At 52.8% G+C, this 14,571-nt stretch overlaps 6 protein-coding genes across 6 annotated transcripts; 4 read left to right on the forward strand and 2 right to left on the reverse strand.

The window, feature by feature from the left end:
- Positions 1 to 669: 669 nt before the first annotated feature.
- BU26DRAFT_611828 (uncharacterized protein) lies at positions 670 to 1,770 on the forward strand (the record flags this gene model as incomplete). The annotated part of the gene is made up of 1 exon (XM_033836094.1): positions 670 to 1,770. The coding sequence occupies one exon, from the start codon at positions 670 to 672 to the stop codon at positions 1,768 to 1,770; it is 1,101 nt and encodes a 366-aa protein (XP_033675194.1).
- Positions 1,771 to 1,933: 163 nt separating this feature from the next.
- Positions 1,934 to 2,831, reverse strand: BU26DRAFT_526200 (AhpC-TSA-domain-containing protein). Its single transcript, XM_033830681.1, has one exon. It carries the CDS (start codon positions 2,611 to 2,613, stop codon positions 1,963 to 1,965), a length of 651 nt encoding a protein of 216 aa, XP_033675195.1. The 5' UTR covers positions 2,614 to 2,831; the 3' UTR covers positions 1,934 to 1,962.
- Positions 2,832 to 3,163: 332 nt separating this feature from the next.
- Positions 3,164 to 4,882, forward strand: BU26DRAFT_443365 (uncharacterized protein; the record flags this gene model as incomplete). The annotated part of the gene is made up of 1 exon (XM_033824541.1): positions 3,164 to 4,882. The coding sequence occupies one exon, from the start codon at positions 3,164 to 3,166 to the stop codon at positions 4,880 to 4,882; it is 1,719 nt and encodes a 572-aa protein (XP_033675196.1).
- Positions 4,883 to 5,749: 867 nt separating this feature from the next.
- Positions 5,750 to 8,084, forward strand: BU26DRAFT_573040 (MFS transporter; the record flags this gene model as incomplete). Its single annotated transcript, XM_033834296.1, has 9 exons — positions 5,750 to 5,896; positions 5,982 to 6,615; positions 6,668 to 7,048; positions 7,097 to 7,254; positions 7,317 to 7,411; positions 7,472 to 7,605; positions 7,661 to 7,720; positions 7,779 to 7,871; positions 7,930 to 8,084. 9 exons carry the CDS (start codon positions 5,750 to 5,752, stop codon positions 8,082 to 8,084), a joined length of 1,857 nt encoding a protein of 618 aa, XP_033675197.1.
- Positions 8,085 to 8,929: 845 nt separating this feature from the next.
- Positions 8,930 to 10,922, reverse strand: BU26DRAFT_557003 (uncharacterized protein; the record flags this gene model as incomplete). The annotated part of the gene is made up of 3 exons (XM_033832414.1): positions 8,930 to 10,163; positions 10,222 to 10,683; positions 10,762 to 10,922. The coding sequence occupies 3 exons, from the start codon at positions 10,920 to 10,922 to the stop codon at positions 8,930 to 8,932; spliced, it is 1,857 nt and encodes a 618-aa protein (XP_033675198.1).
- A 1,299-nt stretch (positions 10,923 to 12,221) lies between these two features.
- On the forward strand, positions 12,222 to 14,475 carry BU26DRAFT_526203 (uncharacterized protein). Its single transcript, XM_033830682.1, has 2 exons — positions 12,222 to 12,756; positions 12,816 to 14,475. Exons 1-2 carry the CDS (start codon positions 12,419 to 12,421, stop codon positions 14,311 to 14,313), a joined length of 1,836 nt encoding a protein of 611 aa, XP_033675199.1. The 5' UTR covers positions 12,222 to 12,418; the 3' UTR covers positions 14,314 to 14,475.
- The last annotated feature ends 96 nt before the right edge of the window (positions 14,476 to 14,571 follow it).

The following is a 14,571-nucleotide window of genomic DNA, read 5'->3' on the forward strand; positions in this document are numbered from 1 at the left end:
ATTTATCTATTATAGTTCTTATTTTAGAGGGGGGTAAGAGATGCTAAAAAGTGTGCGTTGAGTGGGGTCTGTGCGTTGAGTGGGGAAATACAGTAAGCCTCAACGATGCCGAGAACAGTCAGCGCCAAATGTGCTGCTAGCTACGTCACACCGTGGTCCATGTGCTCCTGTACATCAAGTCGCACGGCGAAGGTGCGCCTTCATCTCAGCAGCATGGCGAAGAAGTCTTCACGATATTTATATTTACGAAAGACGAATACTTGACGGTATTGCTATAAGGATCGGAGTCAAGACAATTTACGTGAACATAGTCCGAGGCTCCCGGCTCGGGCCAAATTAAGGACTGCATTGCGTCGAAGGTGCGGAGCAGGGCAGTTACCAGCTCCTATTCTAGGGGTTGTTAGGATTAACCACCCCCTAGTTACCGAACGACGTTACGAATTAGCATTTCACCAAAACACATTCTGGCCTTTCTTCCCTTTTTAAAAGTACTTATTAAGTTTTACTAGGGGCGTGAATTGTAAGTACGATACGATCACGGTCGCTATTCTACTTCGAAATATAAGTAGCCTGTCCTCATATTGTCCCAGGACGAACCTAAAGCAACTGGTTTACACACTCAGCCTGCTTCAACATCTAATACTTAGGACGTTACATTAGACTCTAACCATGACCTCATGCGCTCTCCTCAATCTTCCAGACGAAATCCTTCTAGAAGTGGCGAAGAGTGTTGGGGGCATTTCCTACGATCGTCAGAATACACTTCGCAACCTGACCCTTACATGCCGTCGACTACAGCCCATAGCCACTGAAGCGATACTCGAACACCCCGTCGTCAACATCTCCGCGATCCACGACCTGGTCCGAGTTTACTTCGCCAACCGCATCATCGCCCAGAAGACGAAGTCGCTCGAAGTGTTTTCATTCCGATTAATTCGACACGTTCCCGAATTTAGCACGGAGCTGAAAGAGTCGTGCCATGCGCTCATTCGAGAGTACGATGTGAGCCCCGGTTATAAACTCCTATGGCTGCAGGACCTCGCATCAAACGACAAGACGGCGTACATGGCTGTTCTAATCGCTCTGCTCCCGGGACTCGAGGACTTGCGATTCGGTCCAAACGTATTACGAGACTTGGCCATTCTCAGCAAGCTCTTCTGCGACCGGACTGTATTGACTCCTGGATGTAGTCCGCCTTGCTGGGGTAAAGGCTATGCCGATGCAGTGTTTACACGCCTGGTTCCAATGATCAAGTCGCTTGAGCTGCCAGTGGAAGGGTACTCAATGTTAAACACGGCAAGCTCGCATAGTCCTCACCCGAGTCCCTTCGAGCCTTTCGCCTCTCTTCTTCGGCTTGCAATCCCTTCGTGTGCGCTAGCGGACCTCGGCTTCGACAACTTGCCACGCACATTGAGGAATCTCATTGTCGTAGGAGCAAAACGAGTGACCCACGTCGCGATTATGAACGACCTGTATTGCTACAAGGAACGACTGCCAAATCTCCGGGAAGTTCGAATCTTCGAAATCAAACGTCGCCCCGTTGGTCTAGAAATCCCGGAACTGGAACACGTGCGTGTTTGCCTGATCCCCCACATTGCGTTCAGTGTCTGGCGTCCGGCCGGCGATAACTTCGAGGCGGCCGATGCGAATGGCCAACCATGGAACTACACGGATGATGAGCTGGCGGAGTTTGAAACGCTGAAGTCGCAGCGTCGGATTAAAAAGATTGAGCGGCAATGGGCGATGGCCCTCGGGCAAGGAAACGACTGAAGGCGGCGATTCGCAAGTAAATTTGTTTGGCGTTGATGGAAGAGACATGGTAGACTCGACACACTCATTATTATGATAGCATTTACGGATGAGCTCATACGTGAGCTACGGCGAGCGGTCACGCCAGCACATCAACTCGGCCTGCTTAGGTACAAATGCTTGCTCTATATTGCTTCGTACTACATACCCACTTCACATCTTGCTAATCCACTCCAGAGCGACTGTAGGCTCCAATCTCTTCCTATAATCCGGCTCAAGATAAACATTCTTAACCACGCCGTCCTCGCCCACTAAAAACGTCGCCGGAATAGGCACTTCCAGCGAGTCATCCCCATTCTGCTTCTTCAAATCATGACCGAACTTCTCGAACACCGGCCTCATACTATCCGGTTGCTTCCACACAATACCAAGCTCCCGTGCCAACTTGTTGCCCAAGTCCGAAAGCACTGTGAATTCGAGCTCGTTCTTCTCCTGCGTGGATAGCGACGAGTCGGGCAGTTCGGGCGAGACTGCGACAAGCTCGACGCCTCGGGCGTGGAACTCGTCCAGGTGTTGTTGCAGGGCGCGGAGGGCGATGTTGCAGAATGGACACCAGTTGCCACGGTAGAATGTGATGAGTACGGGCCCCTTGGCGAGAAGGTTGATGCTCGAGACTTGGCCACCAGTAGCACTGGGCAGCGTGAAGGAAGGGAATTTGGCGCCGACTTGGATCACGTTGGTAGGATTGGCGAATTTGGCTTCTGCTTCGGAGCGGGCACTGTCGATAATCTCCACGACTGGACCAACGGCTTTGGTCGCGAAGTTGGTGTAAACGTCTTCGAGTTGTTTGGCTAGAGTGGCCATTGTGCTGGAGGTGGGAACAGATCGAAGGAGCTCGATACAATGTTAAGATGTGTTCTTTGGAAGGTAATGTCCATGATACGGTTTCCAAGCTCCTTATATATACAGCCGTACGCAAATGGGACAACTGTCATAGCCAGTCATGTGACATTTCACTTAGGTTGGACTCCCGAACTCGAGCGAATTGTATTGCTAATGCTGCGAACAGGCATCGCACGAAATAGAAGGAAGCGTAACTGGGTGGAAAGGTTCGCTGAAGAGTTATTGGTCAGTGTCTTTCATCGAGCCGATTTCGGGCGAATTCGTCCGAGCTAGGCCGAACTCATCCGGGTCTAGCCGAACACAGCTGTGTATTCTGGCGTCTCGCACCTTCCTCCAGACCTTCAACCGCACTCCTTCTCGCATCAATCGCTCGAGATCTGAGTTTTGCTTGCTTCAGTCCGACTGCTTCGTCCGCATTGCGCTACGCATTTCCCGCACTGATTACTAATTGCGCCCCATGCCTCATTCCGCTTCCGCTTCCTTCACTGCAAATGGCCCACCAGTCAAACGCATGCGTCTGGGAACCAAGAGCTGCGCAGAATGCCGTCGCCGCAAAGTTCGATGTGTCTTCTCTCCAAGATCCAGCATCTGCGAGGGCTGTTCTCTCCATAACGTCACCTGCAGGCCGCAGGTGGGAGTTCGGTCCAATCAGCCAACTGCTACAGCTCTACCAGATTCTGACAACAATTGGGTGGAGAGTGAGGCACTTCACCGACGCCTGACCCACCTAGAGAGTACGATAAGCCGGGTGTTGAATCCGCAACGCCATAAAGATCAAACATCGCTAAACTGGTCACTCTCGACTGTGCCCTCCTCGGTCGACACTCCTGAAGAGTCCCTAGACCCTGAAAGTGGTACTGAAGATGACACTTCGCCATTGTTGGCTGTTTGGAGGGACGCAATGGCTATTGATCCCATCCAAAGCCCTCTGAATACAGCTAGCGCGAGACTGTTTAAGCCTCCGGTACTCTCCTCACATCCCCCTTTACCTGATTTTAGAGGCCTCGACATTCTATTCAAATATACGGAGCCATTTTGGACTACTTGGCCGGCATGCACGTTCGGCATAATCGAACCGAAGCAGCTCGCCCCCGGCCAACTGCGGTACAACAGCGAAATCATATATGAAGCTGTGGACTCGGGAGATACTCTTCTCACTTCTAAGGCATTCTTGTGGCTTATTCTTTGCCTCACCCAGTTTCCACGTCGTCACACCCAAGAGCTACATCTACCGAAGCCGCGCCGGAAGCTTATTGAGCAATATCACGCGTACGTTAGGAGCACCTTCGACACAGCCCTTGACTCAGGTGACAGCATCTGTGGACTGGAATGCTATAATCTGCAGTGGAAAATCTTCTTCGATACCGGAAAACCGCGAAAAGCATGGCAAATACTCCGGAACGGAATCACCTCGGCCATTCAACTCGGGCTCCATCGCACAGATTCTCACCGGGACGAACGCAAGAAAGACTTATGGATGTCGTTCTGGCAGACTGAACGACAGATCTCTTGTATGCTGGGTCTGCCGTCCTGCACGTCAAACGAACACCCAGGGACGGGGTTGAAAGATCTGTCAAGCAACGATCCGATAGAGATAGCGCACCATAGGCTCAGTATCATATCGGGCGATATCATCAAGCGGGACCAGACTTCGCTCAAAGAGAACTACGCGGTGACAACTCAGATCGATCAGGACCTTGAAGACGCGCTGTCCATCCTTCCTCCTGAGGTTTGGAGCCTACCGCAAGCTGGCCAGTCTTTCGCGGTCATATACCACCAACTCTCTACTAGAATGCGGTTTTGGACAGCGCAAAAGCTGTTGCACATGCCATATATGCTCAGGTCCATGAAGGAATCCAGATACCAGTACAGCTACACCAAGGCAATCGACGCATCCAGGAACATGATCAGCACGCTTTACGGGTTTCGCCAAGTTTGCAGCGATTTTCTGTGCGAAGTGGTGGATTTTCAAGCTTTTAGCGCGGCGGTCGTGATACTTCTCGGAGTGCTTGCTCAGCGGGGAGCGACTGCGAACGAGAGCGAGCAGGACTGGAAGCTCATCGAGAAGGCCTCGAAATGTCTGCGGCAGACTGCCACAGCGTTGGAATGTAGTGTGGCTCGGCAGGGAGCAGATGCACTCGACACCCTTATGGCGGCGTGTAGGGGGACACCCCCACAAGAGCCTTTCGTCGTTACGATTCCATATTTCGGTCGAGTGCGGTTGAAGTGAGAGAGCCCCAGAAACTTTAGAGGTGGACCCTGCTAACGCACTAAGCAGCCTGGACGGGGCCCAAATGCGCTCGGTCTCGCCGATGAGAAACGATCCGCCATCGTCGCCCGCTCAACGCAACTTAGTTCCGGTCCATTCGCAGACGGCGCCATGCGCGAGCGTCGGATTTTACTGCAACGAGTTCGGCCACACGTCCCCGATGGACTTCGACTTCTCGTTCGGCGAAGAGCTGGCCTCGGACTGGTTTCAAGCCGACGGGTATGGCGGCATGGATTTCGGCTGGACACGGGAATTCCTATGCGATTTCTGACCTGGTCGGTGGCGACGGCGGGATGAAATGTCGCGAACAGCAGGCGGGCATCACGTGAGCCCTGCGGGGTTATGTTTCGGCGTCATCGAGTAAGCTGACCTCAGACCCACCCACGTCAGTTCCCCCAAGACATTTTTCTCTTAGACTGCCCCAGGGTTACATCCCACGGGGCTCCAAAAGCGCCACAAGATTGGCATGCGCGGCTTAACGCCTGCTAACCGTTACCCCGGGATCAGCGGCGAATGAGAGCGCGAGTGCCGAGTCCCCGAAATTGGCGCGGGACGCCTGGCTGTTGGTGGCCCCGCGATTGCATAGGCTTGCATACATCCAAGCCCAATCTAGTATGCCGAGCGTTCATCTGTGCCTGCGGGATATTCCGCATTGAGCTACCGCGTTTGCTCCACACATACCTGGCACAAGCGTCCTGTTTAGGAGCTGATGAGCAGTTCCCACATATACCTGCTCTCGCCCGTGCTTGTTCGGCCAATTCCCTTTTCTCACTGTCGATAGCTTAGGGTCAACTGTACTTTGAGCCATCGGATCATCCGCAAAACACCATGGCTGAAAAGGACGACGTTGCCTATGCTTCTCACGATGAGAATGAGAAGATCGCACAGGCTCCGAAGCCAGAAGAGCCCGAGATGGCTGACATGAGTGGCCGTCGGCAGTCGGTCGCTCTCAACATCGTCGAGAATCCACTCCAGGTGAGCTTCTTAACCTCCAAGCGTTCGCCAATCTTCTTGTGGCGGCCATATCAAGCTTTGAGGCTGACGCGCTTCGCTTTTACAGCGCAGCTCCCCGCAACAGACCGTGGCCGATGCCCAAGCTTTCGCCGAGTCGCATGGCATGCCCGAGCACGCCAGTCTGTTCGGCCGCGCCGCCCTCGTCGCGCGGGACCCCGAGCGATTCGAGATGCTCAGCGAGATCGATGACCAAGAGCGCCACGCGCTTGCATACGAGAGGGACCATAAGTGGCACGGCCCGTTCATGCTCTGGTACTCGATCTCGCTGTGTGCCGTCGGAGCCGCCACGCAAGGATGGGATCAGACGGGATCCAACGGCGCCAACTTGTCCTTCCCTCAGGATTTTGGCATTGATGGTGAAGGGAGAGATGAATGGATCGTGGGAATCGTCAATGCCATCATCTTCTTGACTGCCGGTCTCATAGGTGCCTTCATTGTCGATCCACTCAACCACTACTTTGGCCGGAGAGGCGAGATTTTCATCACTGCTTGCTGTCTTACTGCCACGCCAATTGGTTCCGCCTTCGCACAGTCCTGGCAAGGACTTTTCGCGGCACGATTTGTTATGGGCATCGGCATCGGTGCAAAGAATGCCACAGTCCCTATCTATTCGGCCGAGATGGCTCCGCATCGAATTCGAGGTGCCCTCGTCATGTTTTGGCAGCTCTGGGTTGTGGCCGGTGAGTTGCACCCAATCGCTCGTCTCTAGACATTGCTAATGGTCGCCTGTAGGTATCTTCCTGGGCTTCTGCGCCAACGTCATTGTCAAAGACACCGGTGATATCTCCTGGCGTCTCCAACTCGGCTCAGCGTTCATTCCATCCTTCATCCTTGGCATCGGTATCTTCTTTTGCCCCGAGTCGCCTCGTTGGCTTATGAAGCACGGCAAGATTGCGCAAGGATTCCGATCCATGAACCGCCTGCGGGCTCACCCCATCATCGCTGCAAGGGACTTCTACTACTCGTACGTTATCTACGAGGAGGAAATCAAGGTGGCCCGTGGCGCGGGCTACTTCTCCCGTCTGTGGGACTGTTTCGCCGTGCCTAGGATCCGGCGAGCCAACTACGGTGCCTCGACTGTCATGATTGCTCAGCAGATGTGCGGTATTAACAGTGAGTTGTCCTCGTCTTGTGCAAGTGGCCGGCGCTGATGCCTTGCAGTCATCTCTTTTTACAGCTCAACTATCTTCGAAAATGTCGGCTACACACCGACCCAGGCATTGTACGCATCTCTTGGCTACGGTGCCATCCAAGTCGTAGCCACGATCCCTACCCTGTTCCTCATCGACACCAAGGGCCGAAGAACCCTGACTTTGCTTGTGAGCCTTTCCAACCTTTCGAGCTTTGTATAGAAACATCACTGACCACTCCCTCCGTGAAGACCTTCCCCGGAATGTGCATCTTCCTGCTAGCCGCCGGCCTCTCCCTTCTGAACCATTCCGGTAGCCGTGGCGAACAAATTGGACCAGTCGTTTTGTAAGTTTGCGTCATAGATGTTTGCAATTCTGAGTTTGACTAACTGCGTTCTTCAACTAGATTCGTCTACCTCTTTACCATCTGCTACAGCTTGGGTGAAGGCCCAGTCGCCTTCCAGTACTCCGCCGAAGTGTTCCCCACCATCCAGCGAGAGCAAGGAATGGCTTGGGCCGTCTGCATCAACAACACTTTCGGTGAGCGTCCCGAACCCCGAATGAGCCGACGTCCCACTGACAAAGTCTTGTCCAGCCGGCATCCTCAGCTTGACATTCCCTCGAATGCAGACCGTCATGACTCCCACTGGTGCCTGTAAGCGTACTCTGCTGTATTCTCCCGTACCAGTGATTTGCTGACAAACTGGATTTAGTCGGTTTCTATGCCGGACTTAACCTGGTTGCGTGGTTTATGATCTTCTGCTTTGTCAGAGAGACCAAGCAACTCACATTGGAAGAGCTAGACCGTGAGCCAAACCTCGCTCTACAACTCACTTGGATCACCCGCTAATGTTTTTCTCACAGAGGTCTTCTCAGTCCCGACGAAGAGTTTCCTCAACTACGAACTCACCGTGTGGCTTCCTTGGTTCATCAAGCGCTACATTTTCCGCCGCAAGATCGAGCGCCCGCCGCCAATCATTGAGAAGGCCGAGAGGATCGGCGATATCAAGACCGCGTAAACCATTTCCTCGTGCAGCTGAGTGCGAAGGAATGGGAAAGGGAAGATTTTTGTGGTATCTTGTGCGAAAGAGGCGGGCGACTGGATGGCGGTGGACGGGCCGTAAAGCCATACCTGCCGCTATGGGATGGGCCTCCAAAATCGATATCAAACCGTTTCTGCAGGCTTTCCCTATGGATCGACTTGTTCTCCACCTTCCGGCCGAACCCGTCCGAATCTAGCATCGAACTTTCATAGACGTTATATTCTGTCACTCGTGTAAATCTACATTGGCATACTTGTAGCATCAAAGATGTGTAGAGTATCTAGACAACTTATACACTACATATACATGTTTCTACTACTTTACCGTGCGTAAAACTGTTAGTGCAACTTTGCGGTTAGGTTTTAGGTATACATCTTAGTTAGCTTACCTTAATTATTACTTAAAACATCTATCGCAATGCTACTGTGTGTAAGTTGCTACGCTAGCCCTAGAGCTATGTTAATAATGAAAAACGTTGTAATTACGTAAATTCGTAAACTTTTAGGATGGGAATTATTGTATTATTAATACTAACAAATAAGGATTATCTAGGTAAGTAGATTTCGCCGATTAGGTATAGCGCGAACGCCCTTAGTATATGAGGAGTGTATGGTACGAAGGAGCTCGTATTTTTTATGTTACTGGTCGGTGCACTAACACCGGCGACTTAAAGAGTCCGAGCGCCTTCATAGAGTAATAATCCATGGTCAAGTGTTGAAACTGAGCTCGTGTGCTGAGAGATAGTTGTACAAGTGCGTAGAGCGAAAGAGAATGAGCTACGTGGTCAAAGAAACTCGAAAATTACACTGCTTAACTGCCCGCTATATAAAGAAATCTAGAAGTTGCTTATTGTACAATGCGAATCCCTTAGCGAGAGACTCCGCTGAACAGCGCTGCACATCGATGAGCCTTGCGAAGAAAGTGGCGAGGTCATAATCGAACGACTGCTCATCCACCCATTGGCCTTCCTTCATCATCTCGCACCTCCACGTCCCCAACTCGTTGTAGCCTCCCATCACCATGCTCTCGTTGTGCCAGTCAGTCTCGTGTTGGGCATCCTCGATCAAATCTAGCCCAGCCGCTCTACGAAATTCCACAAGTCGCGTGTGCATATCCACCCACGTTAGCAATGCATGCTTTAGTGTGTCGAGTCGTCCTCCCTGCTTCATGTGCGACTTCACACCGTCGTCGGTCCAGATTTCGTTGATCATTGGAGCTAGGCCGTCGACGACGTCTTGAGAGGGAGTATCGCTCCCGAGGATCAGCAGTAGCTTCGCGAGTATCTTCCTGCGCTGGAGATTTGTACCCTCGAAGCCGAGAGGAGGCGCCGCAGTAGGTGAGGCTTCCGTTGCAGAAGAGCCCGCAGAACAATCGTGTCCGGTGTTTGTGTTTGTGTTCGTGGCCGGTTGTTGGCCGTTCGTTGTAGACGCTTCGGTACTGAGCCCAATGGGCTCTTCCGGTGTACGTACGACCGCGGTTGTGTTGGCTGTGGGACTATCCGTTGGAGAGGGCGATACGGTGGGCAATGTAGGCGAGTTTGGTAGACCTTGGTCTTGCCTCGCGGCTTTCGTTGCTTGTGCGGACTCTTCGGAGCGGGATTCGTTCTCGCGGTGTCTCTTCTGTCGGCCATCATCTTCGCAATGATTGTCTCCCCCCGATGGGATGGATTGGTCGGGTTCAATACGGTGGGCATTGTTGGCGAGAAGGTGTGTCGGACCAGTGGTTTGATGGGTGGTGGACGGGTGGCCATCTCGCCCAGGCGGTGGCGGAATAAACTTGATCGAGCAACCCGAGATGGAAAGTATTCCATTTGTTACTCTAGCAGTGGTTCGTGTCGCACGCAAAGCAATAGGCACATGCTCCTGGTTGATCGTGCCCGATGTTGGGCCTTGAGCTCGAGCCGCAGTCGCGACCGAAGGGAAGTGAGCGTCCACGTAGGAAAGGAGGTCACCTAGGATGGTGCCGTCCGGCACGGATTCACCCTCCGTTGTGTTGCTCGGTCCGGCTCTTCTATATGCACGTCGCGCGATCCAACCTCGGAGTAAAAACTTGATCCTAGAAGCGCGACAAATTAGCTTTGGCTTGACAACCCGGAGCGCTGCTTGAAACTCACCTAATTCGATCCCCAGGGGAGTCCGCGTGCAACTCGTGCGGATACAACGTGTCGGGCGCCGCACTAATCAGATGGTCTCTTATCTCTCCCCAGACCTTGTCGCCATGGACATGGAATAACAATTCGGCTTCCCGGTCCAAGAACCCCTCACTGCTGAGCGATGCTTTCACCAGCCGTTGGCTCATACAGCTAGCAATCGAGGCCACGACCACCTGAGTAGAGTCGTATAGGCTGCTCACAATGGTAGAGTGGCGGAAAGACGGCCGCGGAGCTCCAGGCACGCTGTAGTTCTTGAGGCCAAGTGACTCTATGAAGTCATTTGCGGGCCTTTTTTCAAGATTCTCAAGGGTGGCTTGAGTTGCGATGTACCCCTTTGGTGTCATGGTTACGGCTCTGGGCGGGGAGGGAACGAGGAGATTAGGATTGAGGGTAACGGGTTCAAAGAATGCCTTCTGAAGTTGACTGGTATAGTTTAGGTGCTGTGTACCTAGATAGTCAAGTAAATAGAAGAAGCACACAACTGTTATGTGGTAAGCACACCAACACGATGAAGACCCCGTAACGGGAAGCTCCGCGTTGCCGCTTCGAACGCCTGAAGTATCCACTGGCCGGGATATGACTCGCCCACCCGCAATGCATGAGCTGATGTTGCTCTGGATACGAGTGCTTTCGTCTCCGAGGATGAGATGCGACACGCCCATAGTACAGCCAAGATATGCCGTGTTAGCTAGTGATTTCCCGACTCTATCTGCTGCCGATAGAGCTACATTATCGTATGACCATTAGGCGGCAAGATATGCATTATCAGCGCACAGTGCATCTGGAGGCTTGATATTGGCACGAAGTCCACCAATTGTGAAAGCATTATGGAAGTCTGTCACAAGGGCCTTCCGTCGCTCTTCTTTTGTTGAGGTGCTTTTCTTCCTGCCTGATGCCGCGATATGCACCGTGCTAAGACCAAAAACAGAGCCCAAGGAAATCTGCGGTGTGATGTCCCCCAATCATGCATATTGGGGGGCGTGCATTCGAGAAGCCGTCTGCGAATATGATTCGGCGCACATGCAGATCCCCAGAACACTATGAGGGCCTGGAGGCTCGGGTCGGTACCAGGCAGATCGAATCGTGATGAGAATTATGGGACGATGATAATCTGAGAGTTAAGCATTGCAATGCCGAAGACGAGAAAACTCGATTAATCAATCACCGAAGACAGCGCGTGAATTGGACAAGAGATTCTTCTCCGGAGTTACTCTTGACCAACTTTCGGTGTAATGCTCGGACATTCAGTTCTCGTAATATCGGGGCAGCTGCAGTCACAGCAAAAACAAAAGATGTCGGCTATACGCGTTTGGTGTGTGTCGACCTGGGGCCAAAACGCAGCGTCCGATCGGTGAAAACTACTGGCACGGGCGCAGCCATGGACGCTTGTTACGTCCTCCGGGGCTCTCGGCCCGCCTGCGGGACGCGCCACAAAGTGGGGGAGAAATATAGCGGAAACGCCATTCGCACCTGCGCCGCTGTGAACTGAGCGCCAAATTACGGTTTTACCTGTATCAAATTTGCCTAAGCGTGGATGAGAGCAAGATTTACGTACGTTAAGTGCGAAGATTTTCTAAGGGGTTCGGCCAATGTTACACCAAAATTAATTGATTTTTCTCGTTGAGTCACCAACCCTTCCATGTCTGTACAACCCACGCTTTTTGGCACGTACTGAGCTCAGACCGCTTATGTCGTCCCTCTGTTTGAAGAGATTATCAGACTCTACATTGAGTGGCCCTCGAAGCTCTGGAAACGCCCGATCTAACTCTGTTCGGGGCTCGGCGCGCGAACCTACATCCTGACTCTAGACTGATTCATTGGTTTTCCATGTTTCGAGCCGTCGAAGCCCGGTATGGTGTTGTCGGGTTCCCTGCCAGTGCCCATTCGCTGGGAGCAACGGCCGTGTGCAGGCCTTACCTGTGCGCATCCCGCTCTTGCAACTCCTTTCTGCGGCTTCGCCTTTACTTGAGTTGGATGATATGCAAATTTCACATATTCCCGCTTCCCTTGCATTCAACATTCTCCCGCTCCTCAACGCACCCGTTTTTATCTTCAGGTAGTTATCAACCCTTCTATCCATTTAGAGATCATACTATTCCCTCGGACACCGTCCCGCAAGTCATCGCTGTCGAAACGCCTCTCTCAGCAGCAGTCCGAGATGGCACTTCCATCATTGCATCCAGACGAAATCATGAAGCAGTATAATACTCATCGAGAGCTCAACGCCCTCTTCCGCAATCTCGGACTGGCAAACCAAACAAAAGGCAATGGACGAGGCACTGCTACCTTTTCCGGCCGCGATGAGAAGCGGCTGAACAGAGATATCACCAGTGCATCAAGGGAAGTCTCTCGAGACGCCGAAGGAGGAGCTCCTCAATGGCTTGGCGATCCGAATGTCTTGAGACAGTCCAGGAAACTTGCCATGATATATGGCCCAAAGATTTGGTGGCCTTCCTCTAGGCATCTGTCATGGGAGAACGAGGCCCACCGAAAAGTGTGAGTGAAAACTGCTTGCTTTTCACATAACGCCTCAGAGACGTGCTAAGTTAGCGAAGAATCCTCCTTAATATCCACTGTTTGCTTGTTCGACGAGCATTCAGGCATCGCCCTCTGGCCCTTCGGCAGAGCGTGGAAGACGACTTCGATGACACGCTCCAACGCGAGGACGAAAACACGAGAAGGCGGTCCTCCAGGCTAGCCGAGAAGGCCACGAATGGGTACAGCAGCCCCGCGCCCCAAAACCTTGACGACTCCGGTGACGTGGACAATCTATATCGATATGCTCCTCTACGAGGACAAATCGCTCCCTGTTCCGGGACTTCCCAAGCGGGGGATCATGGTCCAGATGGCTCTTCTCGGGTCCGCGACTCGGGCTCACGGGGGTCAACGCAAACTGCTGCGCCGCATGGCCCTTCGACGTGCGCCTCCGGCGGTAATAGCGATCAACGGTCTGGATCCGCTTATACATCCTACACCTCAGCACTCCATAAAGAGTCGAAGCCTCGGGTAGGCGACGAGGGAATTGACAGAGTGCCCTCATTTTCGCTCTTCGATTGGGCACGAGAGACTGCGGAACAAAGGGACAGTCCGATGGCAGAAGGGGAGCGCAATTTCCCGGCAGTCAGTTCCCCCTCCCAGAGGGATGCCGTTGGCGGCGCCGCTCCAGATGAATACGACAGTGGTTTCATAGCCTCACCGGGCCTTACACGCTGTGGCGAACGTGAACAGGACACGGGGATGTTACCTCCTTCAACGCTTCGAAACGCCAATCTTCCTATGCAGACCCGGGCGACTATCAGATCGTGGACACCGTTCGTCAGTACTAGCGAAATGCCTAATATGCCGCCACCATCAATGCCCGGAAGACATACTGCATCTTCGTCCGTGTGGCCTGCGCGCACCGTTGCGCGCATTCCCTTGCTACACCAACACCATGCCCTGAGAGCATCCGACAGCGACACGCGCAATCTCGAGACCAGGCGGAGCCCCAGCAATGACTCCGTTATAGGAACTCTTGACCTGGATCCAGCCCCCAGCACTGCGAACGTCAATAGCATCCGGGATCCAAAAAGACAAGCCGAGCACGTGAGGATGCTGAGGTCAGAATTGAGGATGTTGGTCTTTTCTCCTGTCCATGTTGTTTCAGAAAGACACCGCGAGCGGTTGCATCATTTGCTTCAAGCCTTCTGGGAAGAAGACCAACAGAAGCTGTCCGACCGCCTTGGGGTTTCGTTTCCGTTGGTGGCAACTTCGTTCAACGAGTGGATGTCCGTCATCGAGGCGCTCACCAGCATCAAAAGGTTCCACCCAGGACCGATCGACTCTCTAAACGATGCTTGCGAAGGCCTTCCTGCCACGCAGCGCCGAACGGCGCTTGAGGCTTTGAGCAAGCTTGAATACTACGTCAACAAACTGAAGCTGGGCCGCGTTTATGCTGATAGAGTCGCAGAAGTAGTCTATCAACTCTGCGATGATAAACGTGAGTGGACTCGAGAGGAGGTTCTCGATTATGTTCAGAATCAGAATATGGAGATTGCGGCAGAGTTTGCGTAGGTGGGCTTGTGTTGGATTTCATGTCGGGACAACGTGCCTGCGACAGCGCTAACGGCCCGTGGCGTACCCAGGTATTCGCTCCTCTGGGGTTTCGTTTCGTAGGTAATGTGCGGCATGAGAGCTATCCCGGTATCGCAACTGCAGTAGTAATAAAGAATAAACCACAGTGCGAGCCAAGTGTCAGAGCGTATTTCAAGCAGACGTTGTCTGCCTCGTGGGTTAAGATAGCACAGAATCTGTACTGGGGTGCCTTCCCAA

The sequence above is a fragment of the Trematosphaeria pertusa genome, assembly GCF_010094035.1.
Source record: "Trematosphaeria pertusa strain CBS 122368 unplaced genomic scaffold BU26scaffold_41, whole genome shotgun sequence".
Taxonomy (NCBI): domain Eukaryota; kingdom Fungi; phylum Ascomycota; class Dothideomycetes; order Pleosporales; family Trematosphaeriaceae; genus Trematosphaeria; species Trematosphaeria pertusa.